At 31.4% G+C, this 23,839-nt stretch overlaps 2 protein-coding genes across 2 annotated transcripts; both read left to right on the top strand.

The window, feature by feature from the left end:
- Positions 1 to 12,479: 12,479 nt before the first annotated feature.
- On the top strand, positions 12,480 to 13,387 carry PSK3 (PHYTOSULFOKINE 3 PRECURSOR). The gene is made up of 3 exons (XM_021423232.2): positions 12,480 to 12,787; positions 12,869 to 12,927; positions 13,033 to 13,387. The coding sequence occupies exons 1-3, from the start codon at positions 12,691 to 12,693 to the stop codon at positions 13,141 to 13,143; spliced, it is 267 nt and encodes an 88-aa protein (XP_021278907.1). The 5' UTR covers positions 12,480 to 12,690; the 3' UTR covers positions 13,144 to 13,387.
- An 8,401-nt stretch (positions 13,388 to 21,788) lies between these two features.
- Positions 21,789 to 23,168, top strand: LOC149527460 (uncharacterized). The gene has a single exon (XM_089782951.1). The coding sequence runs from the start codon at positions 21,980 to 21,982 to the stop codon at positions 22,727 to 22,729; it is 750 nt and encodes a 249-aa protein (XP_089639077.1). The 5' UTR covers positions 21,789 to 21,979; the 3' UTR covers positions 22,730 to 23,168.
- Positions 23,169 to 23,839: the final 671 nt, after the last annotated feature.

Raw genomic sequence — 23,839 nt, forward strand, 5'->3', positions numbered from 1 at the left:
CTTCTTGGTATTTATCTTTTTTTTATATATATTTTAAAAAGTTTTTGAATTACTAAAATATTTTAAAGAACATTTATTTTTTATTATGTTTAATTAAATTTTTATATTTTTATTATTAATAATTAATTAATTATATTAATAAAAAATTAATTTTTATTTTAACGTGAGAATTAAAAATATTACATGATTATGTTATAATATTATATTATTATTTATTGTAATATATTTGTATGTCACATTAATACTATGTATCATAAAATAATAAATAAAAATTAATCAACTTTTAGATAAAGCTTAATTGATTAAAAGTAAAAGTATAAAAATTGAAATAAATATAATAAAAGAATAAAAATTTATTTAATATTTTTTAAATAATTTTAATTTTTTTTTATATATTATGTCTAAAATTTTGATTATTGTATATTTTATATTATAACATTCAAAACTTTATATAAAATATTAATGTACAATAACTTTTTCTATAATCATTAAAGCTATGTTTTTTGTTTAATGGTAAATTAAAAAGAAGAGGTCTTGTCCTGTATCGTGCTTGAGAGTGAGTACGGAAGCATGGGTTAAAAATAAAAAATGGGCCTCCCTAACTCTTTAATTGATGGATGCCAGTTGCTTTAGCCAACGAAGCAAAAGCTAAAAGACAAAGCCAGCAAAGCGGGAGCAAAATTTCATCACATGTCCTAATGGCCTAGTTAGACTAGTCTTCAACTTCCTACCCTTTGAATATTTCGTCATTATCGACTGTCTTCTTGGGCATCCACCCTGGACCTGGCACACCTTACCTTACCCCCACAGGCTTCTTTTCTTTTGTTTTATCCAACTAAACATGTGCCTGCTCACCAATATCCACAAATCATCTACATTATTTTTTTTTTAGCACATGTTTAACTTGAGTGGCAAGGGCGAGGTATGATGATATAAATAAATATTTTATGCTTAAACGGTAATGCTTCCTCTCATAATCTTTTTCAGTGTTTGCTTTCCATGGAGGATGGACTATCACAATAAGCTGAAATTTACACTACAAACATGAAGCTATTGCTATTTTTTTTTTCCCCTTTAGAAATGGTAAAGAGTCAAGTTAGAAAAAGCACAGATACTTGAATTCATCAAAACTTGCTTCTAAAGGCCAGCTAATTCACATTCAATGTGGTGTACATATTAGCCTGCTACCTCTGCCGCATATACCATTGTAACCTTTCAGGCAATTAAAACTTGAGAGCCAATTGTCAACTGTAGTGTGGACACAATTGAATGATTAACCCAGAAGTTGCTGAAAATTGAAATGCACCAAGTTTGTAATGGTGTTGTCTATATTTATGTTTACCAAAGGTTCATACCTAACGGTTGAGCAATCGGTTAAATCGGTTAAACTAATTAAAAAATTTCAGCAATCGACTTCCTTGGTTTTCTTAGGGGATTTAATGGAAACTATTGACTTTGACTCATAACCAGCTAATTAATCGACTTTAGTCTCATAATTTAGTTATAACCGATTTAATCGAATTTTTTTTATCTTTTAAAATTTTTAGCTTTTTAATTTACCTAATAATTTGTTTTGAAATAGTATTGACATTATATTTTTTATGGTTAATATAAGTGCTTTGATATTAAAAGAAAAGGATACAAAACATTTGCATATTAAAATAAAATGAATTAGTGACATAAGTTTTTTACATAATAAAATAGAATTTACTTCACTACCAAATTCAAGAAGCATGATTTTTACATATATCTATAAGATTAAAATGACGATGGTTGACATTTTAGTAATTGCTTCAAATACAAAAGGAAAAAGAAGTAGTGAATGAAATAGGATTTTTTTATAAAAAAATGTTATTATAGAAGTTATTAAACTATTTTTTAAAAAAAATACTATTAAATTATTTAAATGTAAATCTTATTTGATGTATTGATTTAAAATCTTAATTCTTAACATAAAACTAAAATTATCCTAATATAAATTATAGTTAGCTTAGTATTAAAGATTAAAAGATATTAATAATTAAATAAATAGTTCTTAATTATTTAATTACTCGTTTAGATTTTGTGTAATTGGTTTATAATTTTTGTAAGTGATTTGTTCAAATAAAACAAATTGCTTAATAAAAAAAACTTATACATTTTTGAATAAATAAGTGAGATGATGGTCAAATATTTTGTAAATAAATTTTGATATAAAAATCATGTAAATAATTTTATAAATATTATTTTTGTATTATGTTTAATTTTTTATAAGTGTTTTATATTATTATATCAATGATATCAATGTTTAAATAAAGATATATAAAAATATAAATTGGTTTTGTTCGTTGAGAAGTTGAATATTGACATGGATTATATATTTATATACATAAAAATAAATAAATAAAATTTAAAATTAACAAAAAAATAACTAATGAGATTATATGATGTTTGCCATTTGTTTGATGCAATCTAAGCTATTGACTTATATATGCAAATGGTGAAACTGTGTGAGCAAGATCTATGCAAGACTTACCTTAAAAATAGTGTATATAAGGTCGGTTAATTTGATTAACCGTCTTAATTTTTTTTTAACCGAATTAACTTAACTTAATCGATCCCTTAATCGAATTAATCTTTCTAACTGACTTTACATAGTCCAATTAACCAACTTTTGTAAATTAAGACAATTTTAATCAACTTTTTTTCACCCTAATTTGTAATTAAAAAAAATTGTTGTACATGATTTTTAAAGCCCCAAACATTTTCAACTCATGATTCTAATGTCACACGTACACTTATTAAAGTCTTACACATAATTAATAAGTGAATAAGTGGTGTTGTTTCGAGTTTCATCAGTGATTTTTTTATTAATTAATGTTAATTTTAAATGCAAAATGAGATAAAGTACATTTTGTTAGACCTAAAATCTGACCAACCTATCTACCATATGATACTATATATACGTTTTTATCGTGGAAAGAACAAAAGTTGTCTCCATTTTTTTTTCTCTTCTCCTTAATTTGTCCACAGAAGCCATCACACGTGCATTAGAAAACTTAATACAATTTTCCATAATAAAATCAGTGTTGAATTGACTCCTACAGTCATTATAATATTGTTTTTGGGTCAAAACAACAAACAACACAAAGGTCTTTCAAACAGAAGAAATAAATAAAAGTAAATTGTGATAAATAACCAACTCGATAAATCTATTTAAAAAATAATTTTTTAATATAAAATTAAGTATTTTTATTCAACTTTTATTATGATTTGATAAAAATATTTTTAAAATTATTTTAAATAAATTAAATACTTTTAATTTGTTTCTCTCCCATCCATCTATTATGTTTTATATTTTTTTTTCTTGCCATTCAACTCTTTTTAGTTTTACCACCGTTATTATCTGTTTGTCTATCTCTTGTCATCTCGTCGTCGATCTATAAACCAAAAAGCATGATATGACAAGTAGTAACATCTTATTTGGTTTCTTAATTTACATTCACAAAACTCTCGTTATCTCTCTGTATCATCATTGATCTATAGATTAAAAATTATGATATGATGAGTAACAATATGTTCTATTGATGTTGAGTTTTTTAGTGATTCAAGTTTAGTAGAATATGCCTTGACGTGTAACAAAAAAATTTCTGTCTTGGTTTGTAACATGAAGAAGAAAGCTATAGCATATATTATCTAGCGTTGAAGCTTTGACCTTTGCATGTAACATGTGCTGCTAAAATTTTGATGTATAACATCTTTTGCTAAAGTGTGTAACATCTGCTTAAGCTTGCAGTGTCGTTTTTCTTTTTAGTTATTTTTATTGTAGATAGATTTATAGATTAGTAGTTTTTTTATAATTTGTAGTTACTTATATATATCTATACCTATATACACACACACATATATATAAATCTAAATGGAGGTGAGAGAGTTTTTGGCTCTAAAGTTGTTAATCCATCTTTTTCTTTTTTTGAAAATTTTCAAAGTTCTTATTTTTCTACAAATTTTTTTTGAAAAATTAATAATTGGTTTGCATTTAAAAAAGTCAAAAGTTGATGAGTTGAAGTTCTAAGTGAAATAAACTCTGTAAATTAGAACATTGCACAGAATTGTTACATAGAGTTGTTACAAGTCATGTCTACATCAAACAACTCTAATGCACTTCATGTATATCAAATCTATTGAATATGGCATGACATATAACAACATGTTTTTGTACATGCTTGTATGTAACAATATTTTTTTTTTCAAAATAATGTGTAATAATACTTTTTTAAACATAACTTGTAACAATATTTTTTAAACATAATGTGGAACTTACTCCTTTGTATTTCGCTAAACTCTTGGAGTCAAAGTGTGTAATAATTTTTTTCAACTATAATAATATTTTTGTGAGCATGCGTATAATAACAATATTTTTTAAACATAGTTTGTAACTTGATTTTTATCGTTATATTTTACTAAAATATAAACTCTTAAAATTAAATAACTTCATCAGATAAAATTTAAAATAAAAAAAAATTGACATGAAAAGGAAGATATATTGAAAAGTTATTCACCTTCAACCTTATTGTTGGGATGAAATAGATTTGGATAAAAAGATATTATCCAAAATTTTTAAATTTAGATAATTAGCATTTAAGGTTATTTTATTTGTTACATTTCTTGGAATAAAAAAAATGATGTGTAACAATTTTTTTTAACATAAAACAACATTTTTTCAACACATATGTTTGAATATGAAAAAGTTTTATTAAGGGTAATTTTGTTTAAAAAATTTTTCTCTTAACTAAAAATAATTAAAATTAAAAAAAAGAATATTTTTAAAAGCACTTTATCTTTGAAGATTAAAAAAAATTATCCCAACAAATAATGCAGCACACGCTTCACTCTGCACCTTAACAACAAATTAACAAATAATTGGCAATGCAAGGATTTTAGTAATTAAAACTTAGAACAAAATAATATCTTTAAAGTAAAAGGAATTTCTTAGGCCTGGACCTTTATCAGAATAATTTGTGGATCACATTTATCTGTCTCTATTCCTACCATAGTTTCCTCACAATTTGTGTTGGTGTGTTTCACAATGTATAGAAATATTCATTTATTAAATTACCAAGCAGAAAGGTATATATATTTCTGGAAGTGGAAAGGCTTATGAGAAAAACATTATTCCAAATTGGAGGGGCTCACGCACCCCGCCCAACAAACTCATTGAACGGGTTCACACTCCCCGCTCAACAAACTCATTGAAGGGATCTCTATTGGTGTCTTGACCCTTGACCCTGGACCACAAAACTCACCAACCTTACTAGAAGCTCAAGCTCAAGCTCAAGCTCAAGACTTTTTGAGAAGCTGCATTGATCCTTCTCTTTCAATGCTTTTTGCATTGTCAAGGCTTGTTCCTTTGTTTCTCTTAATCGTCAGCCTCCAAATGTCCATTTTCTTTGGTCAACTAATAAACCCACTCTTTTTTTGGTCATTTAAACTTTGGTCTCTCCTTTGTCTAGCACTCTAGCTCACCTTTTTTGTATGGATACGACATCCGAAGTTTAATGTCCAACAATCATTGTGTCATGTCAATACAATTGATTTCAGCCTTGCACCAACTTGATTCATTTCATGAATCATGACTTTAGAGGAAAATTCCAGAAAAGTTTCCAATATACCATTGCAAAAATTATTCATGCATTTCCATAAAAGTTCCTTCCTTTATTGTTACAAGAGGAATTTTCAAGAATGGGGAACCTACAAGCTTCACAAATAGCCCTGGTGTCACCAGACCAAGCAGTGAAGATCACAACTATTTTCATACTCACAATGGCTAAAACACCCCCCCCAGATTTTGGATCAGGATTGCCTACAAAACTTCACATGATTGCCTTGTGAAGTTTATGTGCCAAAGTGGCAAGTCCCATAAAAGAAATTGAGTAGCATTTATTCTCTCCCCAACTAGTTCAACATTGCCTTGCACCACCTTTATTTCAACAACTTCTTGTCGAAAGGATTTTGCTTGAACCAAACTTACTTCTTTTCCACATCAACTTGCTGCCCTTCGTCCCCTATCCCCTTATGCTTTCATCATCAGACACAGACACAAAAGTTATTGCAGCAAAGAAACGCCTTACCTAAACTTGATTGTGAAATAATTAATTAGGGTCCTATTCAAAATTAGTTGATAGGTTTTACCAACTTCAGATGTTTTAAATTTGAACACTCCTAATTAATGAACTGTAATCTCAATGGAGGATAGATATTGCACAGTGATTGATTAACCAACTTTGGTATTGCAATCCCTAGCCTATTTTGTTTAATTAATGCAAGTTCAAAATCCAACAAGCCCTGTGACCTCAGAAATCGGAGATTCTTATTATTCCTACTGCTTGGAAAGGTACATACCTTGGTGTATAACAAGATTTCAAAAGGAAGGTGGGGTTGCTTTCAAATTATTGAAATAAGGAGTAATTTTTATGCTTCAAGAGTAGGCTAAACTCCAGTCTTCTTTTCCAAGTTGAAACAATGCGTCTAACTTTTTAGGCAGCAATGTTACTTTAAATAAGCCAAGGAAGTAGAATCTTTTATATTGCAAAATGATAACAATTTGGACTTTACATATATGTCTATACGTTTATGCATATATATGTGTCCATTTTTATATATACAAACATACATGTACGTATGTATTTGATTGACATCATTACTCCATCCTAAAACCAAAAGGTGAGCGAAAAGATACACATAATCTTTTGAAGGCATTAGAAATCAGAGTGAGCCCAATTTGTTATACTAAGCTCTTAGGCCCAAATGAGGCTGAAATCTCTTGGGTCCAAATATGATAGATAGCTTTGTCAAGACCCAACGCTCTGGTCCAATCCAATCGTAATCTGATTCTCATGTACTTTGGGTTTCAAAAATTGACAAAAAGGCAAAGCACTGAGCATAAATGATGAAATGATACCTCTTCACAATAAAAGAGGGGGAAGGGCAAAGGAAATGGTCATTATTTTTGAGGCCATTTAAGATTATTAAATTCCACAAATATGAATCATGTTGAGAGTAGGATTTGAACCCTCGCCCTTTCGGATCAGAACCTTAATCTGGCGCCTTAGACCAACTCGGCCATCTCAACATTGACATCAAATTTTCGAATATATTATTAATTGTGCTTCAATGTCAGATTCAGCTGAAATCAGGCAACTTCCCATTAACTTTAGCAAGCACGATGAGTCAATGGTCATGTAGTATATATATTCGCATTCTGGCGAAAAATGAAGAAACAGTAAAAACCAACTAATTAGTGGCCCAATCCGTGAAGCCGACCAACCCAATTGGGTGTCAGAGGAGTGCAAACCTCACTAGCATTTTGCTTTGCACAGGAGAATCCATTGTCTCTTTAACAAGTACACAAGTTGAGGGACTGATATTTTGGCAGCTATCAAAGCAGCCTTTCTCTCTTGAAAATGAAATTATGTGGTCTAATTGTCTGCTACTACTATTATATTAAGCACACACAACCATATCTACCCAGAGACACCACTAAGATTGGGTTAAATGAACTGAAAGCTGGTGCATTACAGTATTTAGCAAGAAATTTAATTTGCTGGTTTTGTGTTTTGACAGTAATAAGAAAACGCTTCAAGTCATCTTGGATTTGACGGCACATTATGGTGAGATTCTTTAAGCAATTTACCAGAAGTATAGTATAGTTGTTTGAAGAGTATTTCAGAGTGACTTTCTGGTGAGGCACTGGGTAGGTGTCATATCTGTGCGTGTAGGTGGGTCAGAGAAATCGCCAAGGTGTTTCCACCCTCTCCAAGTATTTTTTTCTTTCTATCTACAAGCCTACTACTAGCAATAAAAAAGAGAAAAGATAGTGCACTTTAATGATTAATGTTATCATACTTGTCTGTTATGTCTATTACATCCAAATCGTAATTGATCTCCAGCAAGTAAGAAATGGGCCCCTTCCCCTCCGCATAGCAAAAAATGGTCTTAAGTGTGCATGATCAGTTCAACTTCTGCCTAGTAACAAACAAATATTAAGAAAGGCTTGGATTGACAACTTGCCAAAGTTTATCCTTTATGGGTTTAATGACATTGAGGCTCTCATGATTAAGAGGGTTTCGATCATAACTTAGCCTCACTTTTCTCAATGATGCAAGTAAATGTTTTTATGTTTCCAAAGATAATTGATGACATTGCAAACCTATCACTTATTATTTAAATTTAAATTACTTGACATTTATTATTTTAAATTTGAATTATTAATAGTGATTGACTTGAACTTTTATAAAAAATTTTAAGAATCAATTCATATCAAATCAAATGTAGGGGGGATATAGCATAATCCTGAAGTGTTCTAAGGGGTAAATCACTTAAGTTGCCACAAAATCCAAACTCTTTTCGCGTGTAACTCGTTAGGCTGTAGCTACTGCATATATCTGGTTAGATCTTTGCTGTCAAACTTCATGACTTCTAAAACTAGCAATATCTTCTAGTTTTTTTAAAGTCCATCCATGTCAGTCTTACTTTGGTTGGGCATACCCACAGGCCACAAAGGGATTAGGTAGAAAGAAAGACCTTTTTTATATATTGAGGGAGGGGAAAGGAACCAAAAGCCTCGAAGATAGTGGAAAAGAGGAACTAAGAAGCACCAAAAGTAAAGGGTTTTCAGATTTGTGAGTACTGAGTACTTTTTTTTTTTTGCTCTTTGATGGAAATGTCAATGCATTGGAGTTAGGAGTCGAGGCATATTCCCTGTTGCAATATATGACTTTGATAAAAGGGTTCAAAAGCAAAAGTTACGGTTAGTGGAACTGTGGGAGAAAGCAAGCTACTTCATTTCTATCTCTTTGATTCATCAAGTCACTCACATACCATATAGCTTCACTTTCCCTTTCCTCCTATGTCTTGTCTCTCATTCCACGTTGAAACCTTGGGTCAAATTTAAGTTCCTGATCAGCTCCCAGCAAGACCAGGGTAGCAGGTCAATTCTAACGTTCATTGGACAGTCTATAGTGGAGTTGTGATACATTTGCCATTATTAGTATCAATGAAAACCAACGTAAAGTTGAAAGTTTTGTGTTGCTTTTGCAGCTTTAATTTTGGGAAAACTGAACTCTTTTGATAGCGATGCAAACAATTTCGCCTTCGACATATTGCTTAGAATTACAAAATTCAAGGTTTGAAAAAATGGAACTTTATCAAGAATAGAATAATGTTAGATCATTATTGAGTACATATTTTAAAGAGTCAGGAATAAGAGTTGGACTGCATAGAAGTGGAATCATATCTGAAAGGGGGCCATGCATGCAAATAAAGAAAGAAAGGACCAGGCGTGGAAGCCTTGGAGTATTCACGCCACTACACCGGGCTTTAAAGAGACAAAAAAATCCCAAATACCAAAGAAATCCAGCAGGCTGCAGGGGTAACTGCTAAGTCAACATAACACTAGTTCCTCCAATAAATACATGGACCAAGTATCTACCTATTGTGTTATATAAATATATTTTTACTGTAAATTGTGGACATATTGCCGGAGAAAACAGCCAAAACTTGGTGAAGGAAGAGACCAAATTTATTGGTGAAGTTCCCGATGCATTGCCAGATTTAAGTTCCACTTCGAAGTTCCCACCATGCTTTTCAAATGGGGTGAAAAATTTGGGTTCCTGCTGGGGGCTTCTATGCAATGTTGATGGCTTTCAGATGCATGTGTTTGTGTTTTATGGGTCTCGTTATCCGCTCAGGCTCACAAAGCAGGCTTGCCACAGGTCGCGTTTAGGTATAGTGTTTAACACTTGAGTTCTAGCAACTGGTATTGACTCGGAAGAATGGGCTTTGCTTTGAAAGCCATTTACCGCTCGTCAAGATAAGAGGAGAAGCGCCATCCCTCTCTTATCCCCCATCCAGAAAAGAGAAAGCTCTTTCCGATGGATTAATGCAATGAATGCGCCAAAACCTGTTGTTTGGTTCTTTTCAGCTGCGAGAGGGCAGCAAAGGAAGACATTGGTCACTGTCTCGGTGAGTACAATGTTAGAAATGATGTGCAAATGTCTAAAATTATGGACCACAAAATCTACATATTGATTGCAACTTTAAAGTCTCACATATAACAAAATTTAATGCCAACCACCAAGTACCCATTGGAGGGGAATTTTGTTCCAATAGTGATGTTTTTCTGGTTGAATTCATTTCTCATGTTTTTAACCATTTAGGGTATTCTCTTAAAGACAACATTTACCTAATAATAATGATAATAATAATAATTATTATTATGATATATATTTATATATACATACACCTTAAAAGACATATTTTAGGAGGACTGTTAAAAAAGATTTTGCATTTAATACACTAGGAACAATCATATTCAAGGTACCAAGCTTATTAACTGTGTGAATCTTTTTTTAAAAAAAATGGTGATTAAATCGGTGCCACAAATCCCAAATGATAAATAAATAATCAAGACAATAAAATATAAGTTAATTTGAAATTTGATATTCGAATTATAGTCAAATTATAGATTTGATACATAAAGTTTTAATATTGGTACTTAAGCACTAAATTTTGTTTTTATCTATCAATTTACAAATAAGACTAACACAATTAATCAAATAGATGATGTGTCCAAAAACAATAAATAAACACATTAATATCACATGTTATAATTTTATTACATGTTTTGGACATGTTATCAATTTGACAAACAATGTTAGCCATGTGCGTAAACTAATACACGAAAATAAAAAGTTCCAAGTATCTAATTGCAAATATATAAATTTTAGATGTTAAATTGAGAATTCAATAATAGTTTAGATACCAACTATGTAATTATCCCCATCATATATATATGGTAACGAGTAGATCATTAGTCACGAGAACACCCGAATATTGTCCTGCCCTCCAGCATGTCTCCATAATACAGATCAGTTCAGAACTTAGCTACATGCTGTGGCATATTCGATGTATAGGGGGAAATCTTCACTGAGATGAGCACATGAAATGGGCAATGGGGCATTCCCTTTTGGTGATAAGATTGGTTTCAAGCCAAAAAGAAATGTACATGATTAAATTAAGAGATAGCATGCACATGCCAACAAGTTAGGCTCCTTTTACTAAAAATTTATTCTATATATGTTTCTAGTTCATCAACGAATAAAATCAATATGTTATGCAATGACGAATTGTCATATTCTTTTTCTTTCTCAGACAAGCAAAGGATTATATTACAATTTTGCTTCACATCAAGCAAATTTCAAGTTCGAGTTGTAATATTCCTGTTTCGAACAAATGGTAAGGAGAAGAATAATATCTGATGCTTGTCTTGCAAACGAATCTATTCATATATTATAATTCCAAGTTTAAATCAGGAGTGCAAAAGAATGGTTCAAATTCACAAATGTGTTATTTTAACAGTATCATTTTCCAATATGACACAAACAGACCCAATAAAAGTCTTGATGTAGGAGTTAAATATTGATCATGTTTCCCAATCAAATTCGTCTGGGGCTGGCAGACATGATCTTTTCAATATTCCAACTCAATTCTCAAGAGAATTTGATCATACAATAAACATCTTGCCTTCACAGAATCCAATCCCATCAATGGCTTTCTTTTGAAAATTTTTTATTCTTCCTACAAATAATGAAAGATTCAAATCTTCCAAAAGAGAAGCATAATCACGATTTTTTTAAGTTTTAAAAAGTAACCCATCGAGAGTGGACAAAAACACATATCTGACAAACTCAACAAATGAAGTGGCTCCCCACCATTGTTGGTGAAACATGTACCATTGTTTCAGTAAAGATCACCCCATCTTTCCCCATGCAAACAGATTCCAGGGCATTACTACCATGATAGAAAACTTAAGGAGACAGATATAAAATTGATTTCATGTCAGTGCCTGGCACCAAATGAAAAGTATCACTTTGAAAACATAAAACTTAGGTAGAACTTGACAATTAGACAAAGAGTTTGGTATAATACCATAGGATACATATATTAAAAAAGGGGAGGTTTGTGACTTAGTTCCACTGAGGATAGTTGGGCTTGCCACTTATGCAGGCTGCTTACATGTGGATGCAATAACAGTAATGGGATTTCGGAATGCTTTCAGGTGCTTTGTTTTACCTGACCCCAAAACAAAGGTGGTTGTGCATTTGTATGATGTCTTTTCATGGTGTAACTAGACACTAACCATCTTGCCACTTGTCCAAATATTGTGATGTGTTAAAACATGAGCGATGGGCAACAGCTGTCAGCATGTCCAAAAGGTTGACTTGTTGACACTGTGAATCACTATTGCATTGATTTTTGGAGAGTCTTGGACTTTGCTAGGACCACTATGGCAGACAGTGACTAAAGCTTTACCTCTCTCTCTCTCTCTCTCTCTCTCTTCATAATATTGGTGCTCTTGTCACACAAGCATGGAGTGTAGTATTCTAAGGGCATGGCTTTAGGACCACATCATGAGGTATTCTATTATAAGTTTGTAACTGCCTTCTTTGAGGGGGTGAGTCTTCATGTGATTTACTGTGGTAGCTTCCTTTGCATGTATTTATATCCAGCTTCCCCCCCTTCCACCATCCCAACTCCCAACACTTTCAAGTACTCTATCCCTTTCTTTCTTCTCTATTTCTCTCTCTTTGCCCTTGTGTCTCTATTTGTGTTTGTGAGCATACCGTAAAAATAGTGTCCCAAGCTGAAACCATGAAGCAAAGTTTTCTTTCTGGTGCTCTTCTTCTCTTCTTCCTAATTCTTATTTCCTCTTCCCATTTATCTGCACGATTCATAGCAAACAAACAAGGTAAGTTTCTCGATCGGTATCCTTTTCCTCCTTCCTTCTTTACTAATCTAGAAACTAAAGTTCAGCGGCTATCTTACGCAGGAAAAGAAGAGGTAGAGCTAAGTAAGGTCACAGATAGAGAGGACATTGAACTGATAAATGTAAGCTTAAACTACCTCTTTTTCATCAACTTCGAACCTGTATCCTATAATATTGGCTAAATATCTAATAACGTACTATTGTTTTGGTTTCCCAATGCTTTGCAGCAACTAATGGGGGTGGAAGCATGTGACAGTGGAGATGATGAATGCTTGAAAAGAAGAATAGTCTCAGAGGCTCACTTAGACTACATTTACACCCAGCATCACAAGCCTTGATCAGAATTTCCATACCAAGGATTTGAAGTTCATGTAGCTTCTTCATATTTTTACCTTAGAACCTACGTATATATGTTTGATTTTATTCCATGTATAATTAAGTTCTTCTTTGATCTTCATAGTATGAGAACCGGTAGAATGGCTTTTAAGTTTTAAAATTCTATGTTTGTTACTGAAAACTTATGATTAATGTAAGTGTAACACCTAAGTGCAGCTATATATCACTAGATAGTTTTCTCTGTAACTTTGTTCTCTCAAATTTGTGATGATGATTCCACCAAGCTCATCTTGTTGCGATGTAGTCTGCATATATGCAGAAGATTTGGAGTGTCAGATTTAACCATGGAGAAAAAAACAGAAGCTACAGCCTCGACCAGCAAAGGAAAATGTACAAGGCAAGCCCCAAGTAGCTCCAGAATTTTATGAGAGGGGCCCAGGGAGAAACTTTAAAATCTAGCTAGGTCGGTGACTATGGGATTAAAGCAATTAAACAGACAGTTGGGAATTTATGCTCTTGCGAATTTAGTGAGATAAGATTTCAACTGCATTTTGCTTTCCGCAGTTGGAAGTGTTAGTTCTAGAGGCGTAGGCCGTAGGCTGCCAGATTCCACAGCTTAGATTAATTCTGTTCTTTTGACTAGCTGACTCAGACCACCTCACTTGCTCCAACTCCGGTGGCTAGTAAATATCTGTACTGCAAAGCGTATGATGTTGAAGGAAACAATCAATGCAACCTCTTCTTAAGATAGTTAAAGAAATATGTCAGAATTAATTTAGGTTTCTTTTCAAAAATATTTCTCCTATCTAAAGAATTTTTAAAAATAATTTTTTATAATTTTAATCATTTTTAATAAAAAAATAATTTTAAATAACAATATCTTTAATAAAATCAATTTATATTTAAATCTGTGTCTCATGATTCATATTTTTTGAGATTTTTTCATCAAATTATTCATTTTTAAAGTATTTTTTATAAAAAAAATTAATTATTTTGAGTATTTTGAAATAATTTTTAATACATAAAAAAATCTTTAAACGTTTTGAGTACTTTAAATATTTTAGAGTGGTTATTGATACATGAACAAAAATTTTTGAGCATTTGAACATTTTTCATCAAGTAGACATATTTGTTGATTATGTTATTAAATGAAATATAATGTTGTTTAAAGTTAGATTTTATTGAATAGAATTCAGTAGTTTTAGTAATTTTTACACATTACGTAACCGATTCTTGAACATTATGTGACTAGTTTTTAAATATTATATTATTAATTTTTAAGTATTGTATAATTGGTTGATATGGTATTACGTGACTCATTGATAGTCATTGTTTGATTGGTTAGGAATGTATTACGTGATTAATTTTTAGATATTATGTGATTTAGGCATTATCTAAAAATCAATCACAAAATAGTTAAAAAGCAGTCATGTAATACTTAAAAACTAATCACGTAATGTCTAAAACTAGTTATGCAATGTCTAAAATCAATCACACAATGGTTAAATCATGCAATACCTAAAACTCGGTCTAGCAATACTTAAAAATCAGTGATACAATATTTAAAAATCAGTAATGCAATACCTAATAACTAATTGATTTGCCTTCTTACAATTAAGTTTAAGTTACCAAAATTATATAGTGTTCTAATTTACATATATGTCTTATCAATTGCATCTTCTTAACTTTAGGGTTCTATGAATATAAACTAATAAACTCAAAAACTTAACATGTATATATTTATATCATCTCTTCTCTTGGGGATAGCGAGAAAGAGTTGAATGACGGGGTAGATAATATTTAGTAAAAGAAAAAAATCAAAATTTAATTTAAAATTTTTTGTTTGGGTGGCAAGACAGAGAAAATGAAAACTATTTTAATTTGTTTAAAATTGTTTAGAAGATATTATTGTCAAGTTATATAAAAAATTAATTAAAAATAGTTAAAATTATAATGAGTGATATTTTAAATTAAGCTTATGATTAGAGTTATTTTTCATAATTTTTTTATTAAGTTTTGGAGATAAATGATGAGAAAAATTACATAAATGACTTCATGTTCGAATGCAAAGGAAATTAAACTAAGCCACTTCTCTTACCACATGCTATTTCTCAACATAGCCAGAGATACAAAGAGATAATATTTAATTTATGTAATAAGTAGCAGCGTTGGTTGAATCACCCTGACACTACATGGTTTTCAGACAGACAGCCCTTTTCTACTGTATGGATGTGTACAATTATAATTTCATCGGCAACCCAACGTTGGTGCCTTAGAAATTTACTGTGATCACCTTGCAGAAAGGATCAGAAGCTAATGTCACCCACGTTAAAATGCTTCCTTGCACTTTCCTTTCATGCGACTTACATGAACAAGTTCATCCATTCTAAAGCATTCTGATGAAATTGTTATACTTCAGTGCGAGATGACGAATCATGAGGGGCCGGGTCCAGTGCCTCAATGTTATGCTACATTTAGATGAGGCATTAACTTTCCTTAGATTGATTGATTGATATGGACTTTATACAGGATATAGGAACCAATTTTGTCTGAACGCTGAAAAGACAATGAAATAATACACGTAAGGATATATTTTTTCTTTTGTTTGAATGAACTGCGTTCATTGAAGGCACACCTGTCATGCTTGCACATTTCTAGCTACCTAGTGAAACTTTAAGCCTGTTATCGTGCAGTCTGACTTAGTCATAAAAATCCGTAAACCCCTGATGCACATCTCAGTTTGTGCATGATAAGTGGTTAGAGGGTGCCAGCAATAGTAAAAATAAACTTGTAATTAACACCAAAACTCATATATATATATATATATATATATACCTCAAATTTTAACAGAAACGAGCAATTTCTTAGGCAGTCTGATATAAAGGGCAAGCGTGTTAAGGCAAAAAAGTGCTTGGAGACTGTTTCAGTCAAGACTCAAGATAATCACAAATATTTGAACATCAGTGCTACAAGTGACTTTGAATTCTTACTTTTAAGCTTTTGACCTACAACTTTCAGTTGTGATAGAGAATGAAAACTACCAGCTCTTGTCGATGTTGTTGAAACTTCTCTCTTTTTTCATGCTCTCGATCTTTCATTGCCTCTTTAGTACGCAAAAGACTTTTGTATGGTTACAACACGATAAACACCCAGGGAAACAGACATAACCTGATACACTAAATGGAAGGGTCCACTTGATCGTTCTGCCTTCTTTTGGATAAGATGTTCTGATAGCTGTTAGAAGGATCTTGAAAATTTGTAATTGTACCAATCTTTGTTTCGCCGGTTCTACCTTTAACCGTCCGAAATAGTGCAATAGCAAGGATTAGAGGATGAGTTTGCAATGACAGCACGTCAACACCTCTTCTGGCAACTGATTCTCCAATTCAGAATCAAGAACAGCATAGGGAAAAAGAACCCAAAACATAGATAAATGTAGAGGTTAAGTGGCCAATTTATAGCTCAACATTTACAATTCATTGCACACACCAAATCACACCACCAAAAATGGTTGATCGCGATATCAGGTTTGTTTCCCTACATGCATATGGGACCAACATGGATGTCTCCTTATCATTCAAAGCAATTTCCTTGACATGCCACATCTTACCAGCAGATGCGGGTATCAAAGTCTGACAAGGCCAACATATGATTCACTGCTGCAAGCGTTTAAAGCTTTCCGCTTGGATTGCTGTTGAAAACCAAACCCCATTCTCTAGACTGTAAATCTTACAAAATCCAACAGAGGCTAACCATTTTTTTTCTCTTTAAAGGCAGGGCAGGTACTTGATTATTTATTGTTCTTTTCAGCAGAGAAATTAGTTACAACTGCTGATTATAAGCAAACAAAAGTGAGATAAACATACTATATAATATATATTCTCCCCCAAGCTTTACTATCAGCGTAGTTGACTGATTTTGAATGTTCATGAGTAGTTGAGTACCTAATGCTTCCAGAAAGCTAACAGTACAAATCAGGATAAACTTTTCAGTGTTAGATGTTGAATTAAGACCGTTGAATGTGACCAAAACAAGATAAGTATATGATAAAGCAATGCAAAAGCTGTAAATTACATAAGCAAACACACAAGTCTCAAGAGTATTTGAACGTGGATACTCCATAGAAGGTATAGATGGCAAGCACCATTCTACTAATTTACTGGCAAACAAATTACCATGAAAATAGCCAGGCAGCCAGGATTAGTAACATTACTTGTGACAGATTTTATTGATTGTACATACTTAACCAAAATAAGTGCTCTTCTTCACAACCTGAGAACTTTAATTGATAAGATTCTGATCATATGAAGACGAGAATTGCTCTGACACCCAAGATTCGCAACAAATAGAATCTATATCCTAAAATCCTGCACAGGAATTCTTGTGATTGGGAGAGAAAACATTACAAACAACTAAAATAATGTATTAGAGGTGGCGGAGAGCAAGATTAGAACCATTCCTGAAGCATTGAGTGTCGTGATAGGTAAAAAAGAATAAGACAAGAACATGTAGAGAATGTAAAAGAGAATTAGAGAGAAGTTAGCAAAAAACATTAGGTGAGAATAGGATATAGAAATTTGAAATCTTCAAATAAATTGTGAAAGCTCTATGTATAGAGTTAGAAGTAGTAGTTATTCAATAATCGGTTTAATGTGCGTAATGATGACATTATTATGAAGAGTTTTAATGTGATTAATCGTTATTGTAACCTATTATGTAGATACTAAAATGAGAATTTTTTAGCATAAAATGAATAACGATTAAAAACTCATTATGTGACTATTAAAGTAATTAGACGTAATAAGAGTCATTCTAAAGTAAAAGATAATAGAGAAAAGGTATATGAGAAAAACTATATGAAAACAAGTTAAGAAAAATATATATATGAACAAGTACAAGAAAAGAAGCTATTATAAGAGAACAAAGTAAAGATGAGTGAGAAACACTTATAATTCAAGAAAAGTTTAAAAAGAAGACTTTTTTAGCTAGCTCCATATTTGAACGATTAAGCCAAATTCTTCAAAATATTCCAACATAAAAATAATCCGTAAATCTTGTCACTTATTTTGAATTATTTTCATTGTCATTTGTGTAAAGTAATTATTCCACTTATATTAGTTATTCCGTATGAAGTAGTATCTCACTTGTTTTAATTATTCTGTGTGAAATAGTGTTTCATTTATTTTTCATTTGGCAAATAAATACAATTAAATATTTTAAATAAAAGAATACCTACACTTTGCATTAAATTAAGGGCTTGCCTACAAAATCAGTCATCGCTTTACATTTGCATGATGATACGGTTTGGTTGTACATTTGGCCCAGTTGGTCTTTATGGGCCTTGTTAAACAAACCTTTTGAACCCAGCTTATATCAATTTGGGTCTTAGCCCAACTTCTTGTGATCATCTTTGAGACTTGTTTCATGAGGGGAGAGGTAACAGTCCTTCTAAGATGTTGTAAAGCGTTGAAGAAAAGTCATTCTTTTTTTAAATAATTATTTTTTAAGATGAAAAGAAAATTTTTTTAAAGAATAAAGAGATAATGGTTTAGCCATTCCTCCAACTAAACATGTCGTAATACTTACTTTTATGGTGTAAAATGTGATTATTACCCCATTAAGACACAACTTCTAGGCAAGTCACAATTATAGAACAAACCTTTGTCAAAAGCACCCTTGCCATGGAACCGATATTAACTTTAATAAGGTCATTATCAAAGCTTTAACATCCCCACATGAGATAATGATTCCAACTTATGTCAACTTGGGAATACAATTAGAGTGATTAATCATATTTTACTAACATGGTACGGAGTTTGGAATCCACCCTAACAATAATTGGAAACAATGGACAAATCTTTGACAATGTTGGTTTGGATATGGTTTTTGAGATTTGAAATTATTAAAAAGTAAGTCATACCTAGTATTTTTTTTTCTAATTTGGTTAAATTATAAAATACCATGTGACTTGAGATAAAATATATTTGTTTCATTAAGATTTAAATTTGACATTTAATTATTATGTATTTATTTCTGTTACCTTTTAACTTAAAACCATTAATTTTATTTTCAAGAATTTTTTAATTGTTTTAAATTTTTATTTTATTATTAATATTAATTTAATGAAATAAGAGATATTCTAATTATTTTATTTTTAAGTGTGTCAAGAAAATTTTAACAAAATTTAAATGTCAAATTTTAAATATCAATGAGTAAATTTATTTCATCTCAAACTACTAGTACTTCTGTGTTTTCAAGTAATTATTACACCTCGAGAACTTGAGTGTATAACACTATAAATAGATATACATGCAAGGTGAAGCTAGCCAACTTTTATTAGAAGATCAAAGATGAAGAAAAATAATATATAAAATATAAATAATTAAATATGGTATACAAAATTAATAATTTTCTCTTATATAATCAATATTGTTTAAAGATTAAATGCTTAAAAATAATTTCTTTTCAACTAGATATAAAACATAAAACATAGAAAAAATATCTTATATAATTAAAATTAATAAAAAAATATATTAGTAAAATTTTAAGCAACAATCAATCATGCAATGTTAATTTTAAACAACAATCAATAATGTAATGCTACAATGCATATTTGACAATTACATAATAATTTTTTAATTTTTAAAAACTAAAATCATTGAGGACATATAACAAAAAAAAGAAAAGAAAGACATGGCAAGTAGAAAATAGAATTATATAACAAATAAGAAGAAAAAACCATAGTAGATGATTTATAGAAATTTGATGAAGAAAATTTATAAAAACTTAAAACATATATCAAATAGAATAAAATTGAAAAAAATAATAAAATATAAATGATAACAAATAATATAAATAGAAAAAGAAAGATTAAGAAAAACTTTACCTTTATGCAATTTCACAATGAAAGAACAAAAAAGGCAAAAAAAAAAAAAAGAAAAAGAAAGTGATGAAAAAAAGTGTGAAGAAACTTGAAAAGAAAAAAATTTAAGAGTTATGGTGAAATTAAATGGATTTATAAGAATATTTTATTGTTTTTATTTATATTAATAATTTAATAAAAAATTATTTTAAGAGTCCATTGAAAATATGTTGGACATATTATATTAATAATTTAATAAAAAAACTATTTTGTGGCTCATTAAAAAATATATATAATATATAAAAAGTTTTAAAATTTTTAAGAGGAGTCGGAAAGGGACGCTCCGTCTCTATATTCTCGTAGATATGTATATATATATATATATAATAATTTTTGAATACACTAAATTTTAAGACATCATACAAAAAACGTGTTTATTATACATGTTTGGAGATGTTATTTTTGTGTTAAGAAGAGGTGGGTACCCCTCTTCAACACTTAAGGATTGAATGGAAAGAAAGTTTTCATTTCCCAAATAGTTTCTGTTGTGCAACTTTCCACTTTGATTCACAACCAAAATCTGTTAAAGAAAGAGAGGAGAGGTAGCTTGCTCTGTAGCTGTTTCACAACCAAAAGAAAAACCTTGCTCTGTAGCTGTTTCAGGAGGGACCACTCCATGCATTGAAGAGATACCAGCAGCAATCCCAGCTTTTAGGCATTTTAGCTGGTTTGGTAGATCAATCCAAGACAAAAATACTTGCTTATTTCTTTATTGGCCTATATACATAATCCATTATCTTATCAGAAAGCTTAGTACTTATATATATATATATTTATTTATTTAGTTTAATAAAAATCATTTGTAACTATATTTGAATATTTAATTCACTAATTAATATATGAGGTCCGAATTCCCTCTCCCAATTAAAACAAAAATAATTTTCAACTAATCTTTGGGGAGTGGCTGCTAAGCGAATTTATCAAAGTGGTTTTGTTTATATTAATTTGGTGATTTTTTGGGGTCTGTTTTCGCTTTGTTCATTAGCTAACTTTTCCTCCTACAACTGTGAGGACCCCACTAATTAAAAAGAAGCAGAAATGGCAAGGAACGAAGGGTCAATTTCTGACTATTTCTAGATTAAATGCTGAAAAATTTAAATAAAAATATAATATAAAGTTTCTACTTTGAATGGCTATTGAGATGATGGGATCAAGTATACTTTGACAATGGTCAAAATTAAAAAAATGAGCGGAGTTAGGCTCATTAGCATCTCTTATAAAATTGAAATAATATTTTGGAAATTTATTTAAATAAAAAAATTATTAAATTTTTTAATAAAATATTTTTTACCAAAAAGATTTTCATTCCGTAAGTTATTTTCCCAATACCTAATGGAACCTAGACATGGATGATGAATTATTATTATAAAAAAGAAGGAAAATTCTTGATGGGGTTAATAAAAATTAATTTTTCAAAAATAATTATCCTCCTTTGGAAAGGAAAGGAAAGAAAAGAAAAGATCACACAAAACAAGCTTTCAAGAAAAGAACACCATTCTATTTGCTAACACAAGAGAAACGCCCAAGGCCAAGGGCGTAAACCCGATGACAAGTTTTGTTCTCATCGGTTAATTACGTGCCACTACCATCTCCAACACCCAATCATCTTTCGCCACGTATGGAACACTGGTAGCCAACATGCCACGTCACTAAAGCATCGAAGAATCCCATATCTTGTTTTTTTTCCCCTCATTTTCCATTATTTCATAGCAACAAATTGAAATTCCAAGAATATAAAAACAAAATGCTACTATTAAATACGGAAAGATTAGCGAGCATGCCTTAGCTTGTTCGTTTCTTTTCTCTCTCTCATTTAGTATTCATTTTTTTTCTCTCTTGAATTCTCTCGGAAAAATTGGCAAAGCCTTGTGAGATGTGAAAGGGAAGGGAACCTGGGTTCTTTCTTGACTCCCAAAATGGCTTCTTTGTACTGCAATAATCAGGTAAGAGATTCTTGCTTTAGCAGCGCACACCATGGAAGATCATGTTCCAAAGCTCAAGCATGTCTTCAAAAGATTCTTCATATTATTTCAACTATTCCACCACCGTGTCAAAATATCCCAAACCCTTTTAAGAAGGGAGGGTTTGATATTGACTTAAACTTAAGGTTAGGGTCTTTTCTCAATGATGATGAGAGTGAAGAAAAATCTGAGTCTTTAGCCGAGAATAGCTTCGTCGGCAAAAACCCAGATGGAGAAGAAGAAGAAACTGAAGAAATTCAAGAGAAAACAGCTACAGCTACAGCCACTGATGTTTCTTCTGATGTCACGGAAATGCAAAAAAGCGACGAGTTTAAAAGCGGTACTGACGATCAAGTTAAAACGGGGGCAGCGTTCAATGATTCTTTGGATTTACTTATAGAAGCGGCAGAGATGATTTCAGACAGGGATTATTGTGTGAGTGAAAAGGATAAGGAAGTTGAAGAGGTTGAAGAAAGTGGTGTTTCAATGAAAAGGAATAAGGACGACAGTTCGGTTAACGTTGAAGAAGAAGGGCTCGGGGAATTTGAAGATATATCGCCGGTGGTTAGATCAAAGAGAGGGAGAAGTCAGGTTTTGCCACACAGGTTTAGAGACTCGGTTTTGGAGCCATGGAAGAAGCGACCACAGAGATCAGCAGCAGCAGCAGCAGCCGTGGTTTCGAAAAAGAAACGGAGGTCGAGGTAAAAAAAAAAAAGAGAACTTTAATTTAGAAAGAAAGACGTAAAAAAAAGAGTGATTTTTTTTTTCTTTTACCGTTTACGTGTTGGAGGGTTTTATGGGAGTTACTGCGAAGTGGCAGAAAGAGATTGGTAAAGGAGAAATTCAGGAACTATGGTGTCTGTCAACTGTCAAAGGTAAATGCAGATTGCAGAATGTTAAGTTGGGTGACAGAGATGTTTTTTTTTTCTTTCTTGTCTTTTTTTTTTTGTTTTTGTAGCTTTTAATGTAGTATTGAATTATATTATCCTTTAGCTTTTCTTTTTAATTTTTCAAGTCCTTTTGTCTGTGATAATTTTCGGATGTCAGCATTGGCTTAAAGTATGAGGAGAATCCTTTTCCTTGTAATAATGTGTTTACTGTGTAAAGATCATGCTATTCACTAAACTGAAAACTGGTTTGTGTATCACTCTGCGTCTACAACTATGTCTAGACATGGTTATTGGCTTTGAAATTGAAGGAGTACTAGTGAATTTTTCATTTGTGCTTGAAGACAACTGAAAGGTCAATTGTCTCCCTCTGTCTTGTGAAGCTCTCCAGGTTAGGAAAAACTGTGTCACATGTTTCAAAGTAAGGGCCCAGTTCCTGAACCCAAACTTTTCCCTCACGTTCTTTTTACAATTTTATTTTTCCCGGAATTGGGTCTTTTTTCCACAGTATACTACAATGATCAATGACGTTTACTACTGTAACCGATTGCAAAATTTAAATGACAGGGTAAGATTCACTGGTTTTGGTTAAGTGAATGTCTGAAAAGAGAACACACCTAGCTAGTAGTACAAACTCTACCGTAAGTCACCGCGCACCGCAGAAAGCAGGCCAAAGGATGTACAATGGTTTTTTCCTTCAGCCCCTGCTTTTGAAACTCTGCTTCCAAGAAATTGTACGTTCTCATTGAAATATAAAAAGAATTTGCCTGCCAAAAGGTCAAAGGTACAGAAGCGAAAAAGCAGCAGCGGCCAGTCTTAGAATCTAGACACCTAGTCAAAACGACGTCGTACTAAGGTCAGTACAGAAATTCAAGCTCATCACAGTACCCATATCAACATCATTATGATAATCAGATAAAGCAACGGT

The sequence above is a fragment of the Theobroma umbraticum genome, unplaced genomic scaffold (genome assembly GCF_002168275.2).
Source record: "Theobroma umbraticum cultivar Fairchild unplaced genomic scaffold, ASM216827v3 scaffold_95.0, whole genome shotgun sequence".
Taxonomy (NCBI): Eukaryota; Viridiplantae; Streptophyta; class Magnoliopsida; order Malvales; family Malvaceae; genus Theobroma; species Theobroma umbraticum.

What these genes read in the sequence shown, in the direction of transcription:
- LOC149527460 (XM_089782951.1), top strand. Translation starts at nt 21,980, where the DNA reads ATGGCTTCTTTGTACTGCAATAATCAGGTAAGAGATTCTTGCTTTAGC.
- PSK3 (XM_021423232.2), top strand. Translation starts at nt 12,691, where the DNA reads ATGAAGCAAAGTTTTCTTTCTGGTGCTCTTCTTCTCTTCTTCCTAATT. An exon ending in ATTCATAGCAAACAAACAAG is followed by an intron (nt 12,788 to 12,868) that starts GTAAGTTTCTCG and finishes TATCTTACGCAG; the next exon opens with GAAAAGAAGAGGTAGAGCTA. An exon ending in AGGACATTGAACTGATAAAT is followed by an intron (nt 12,928 to 13,032) that starts GTAAGCTTAAAC and finishes AATGCTTTGCAG; the next exon opens with CAACTAATGGGGGTGGAAGC.